The sequence below is a fragment of the Gopherus flavomarginatus genome, chromosome 7 (assembly GCF_025201925.1).
Source record: "Gopherus flavomarginatus isolate rGopFla2 chromosome 7, rGopFla2.mat.asm, whole genome shotgun sequence".
In the NCBI taxonomy this organism is placed as follows: domain Eukaryota; kingdom Metazoa; phylum Chordata; order Testudines; family Testudinidae; genus Gopherus; species Gopherus flavomarginatus.
The window spans coordinates 36,845,803-36,847,422 of record NC_066623.1 but is presented as its reverse complement, the minus strand read 5'-3'; the positions used below and the strand labels follow the sequence as shown (position 1 = coordinate 36,847,422).

The 1,620-nt window shown below is 63.8% G+C and overlaps 1 protein-coding gene across 5 annotated transcripts in view; it reads right to left on the bottom strand.

The window, feature by feature from the left end:
* The window catches only part of PURA (purine rich element binding protein A), a 23,347-nt gene extending 22,533 nt beyond the window's left edge, over nucleotides 1-814 (bottom strand). For all 5 annotated transcript variants that reach the window (XM_050962802.1, XM_050962803.1, XM_050962806.1 and 2 more), the window contains exon 1: nucleotides 1-814. This exon is cut by the window's left edge and continues 641 nt beyond it. In XM_050962802.1, coding sequence (XP_050818759.1) covers nucleotides 1-581 — 581 coding nt within the window. In that variant the 5' untranslated portion in view covers nucleotides 582-814.
* Nucleotides 815-1,620: the final 806 nt, after the last annotated feature.

Genomic DNA, 1,620 nt, shown 5'->3' with positions numbered 1-1,620 from the left:
TCCTCCTCCACGCCGTAGTCGTCGATGAGCTTGGCCAGGGCGTCGCGGAACTCGATGAGCCCCTGCGCCGGCAGCGCGATGGTCTGGCCCTGCGTGGAGCCCAGGCCGGGCCCCCGGTTGACGGTCTGACGGATGCGGAGGAAGCGGCCGCGCTGGTTCTCCTTCAGATCCATGTAGTACTTGCGGTTCTCCCGCACCAGAAACTCGCTCTTCAGCGCCCGGCGCGGCTCGTCGGCGGCCTGCGCCAGCTCGGGCGGCTGGCTGGGGCCCAGCTGCGCGTAGTGCTCGATGAAGTCGCCCAGGTAGTCGCGGAACTCCACGGCCACCGACATAGAGAGCGTGAGGCGGCTCTTGTTGCCGCCCGCGCCCACCTCGGCGATCTTGAGGAAGCGGCCCTTGGCGTTCTGCTTCACGTCCAGGTAGAAGCGCTTGTTCTGGATGTCCACCCGCTTGGAGGCCAGCTCCTGGGTCTCGTGCTGCAGGCCGCCCCCCGGCCCCCCGCCGCCGGAGCCCGACCCCCCGGCGCCCGGCGCGCCCCCGCCGCCGCCGCCCTGCTCGCTGCCACTGTCTCTGTCCGCCATGATGCTGCCCGCCCTGCGCCCGGCCGCCCGTCCGCTGCCGCCTCCGCCCGCCGCCGCCGCCGCCGCTGCTGCAACCCCCACAGCCACCAGCCGGCCGCTCTCGCGAGATCTGCGGGAGAGAGAGGAGAGAGCGGGTAACACGGCAGAGAGAGGCGTACAGTACGGGGCGCCCTACTGTACAGGCGGCAGCGCCGCGCCGGACAGACAGACAGACCGACCGCCCCCCCCCCCCCACCGCGCTTCCCCCGGCCCCGCCCCCCAAGCGCGCAGGGCTCCGCTGCACCGCCAGCCGGCCCCCCTCCTGGCGCGTGCACACCAGCCCCAGCCTGCTCCCCCGGGGCACGCAGCTCCAGCAGCACGGGCCCCTCCTCCGAGGAAGGGAACACAGCTCAAAGTCTCCCCTCACCCTGCCCCAAAACACAGCAGGATCGTGGCCATCTCGGCCCCCGAGCTTTGGCGCAAGTGAAAGAAGGGGCAGGGACTGCAGATCAATCCCCGCAAGCCGCCTGATCCTCTAGTTTTTAAAAGCTGCCTTTAAAAATAACTCCACATAAATCATTGCAAGCCGCCTCGTCCTCAAGCTTTAAAAGCTGCCTTTAAAAATAACGGCAATGCCACTCGTTGGCAGAGCCCTGCTAAATGCAATGAACGACCAGGAGGACAGTTACCTGAGCAAACATATCTGAAGGTAACAGGAGAAGCTGGGCTATTCCTGGCATGACGGGGAGAGCACAGTGTCTCAACACAATATTCAAGCCCTGGCATGACGATCATGGTGAGAAAATGCACCATAGCTGGCCCTGTGGGGCCCCTGGATAACATCATGTACCAAAATAACTGTCCCTGTGTTTTCTGAAGGTACGCTACTCTGGTGATGGAACCAAACGCATTCGCCCAGAGTGGAAAGACCTTGCTAAATTCTCCCTGCAAATTAGATCTGCTGTGACCTTTTGAGATGATCCAGTTTTTCCATTCCTTGCTGATTCGCCCCCCTCCCCCCAAAAAAACCACTAAATACCACATGCTAACCCCCTGCAAA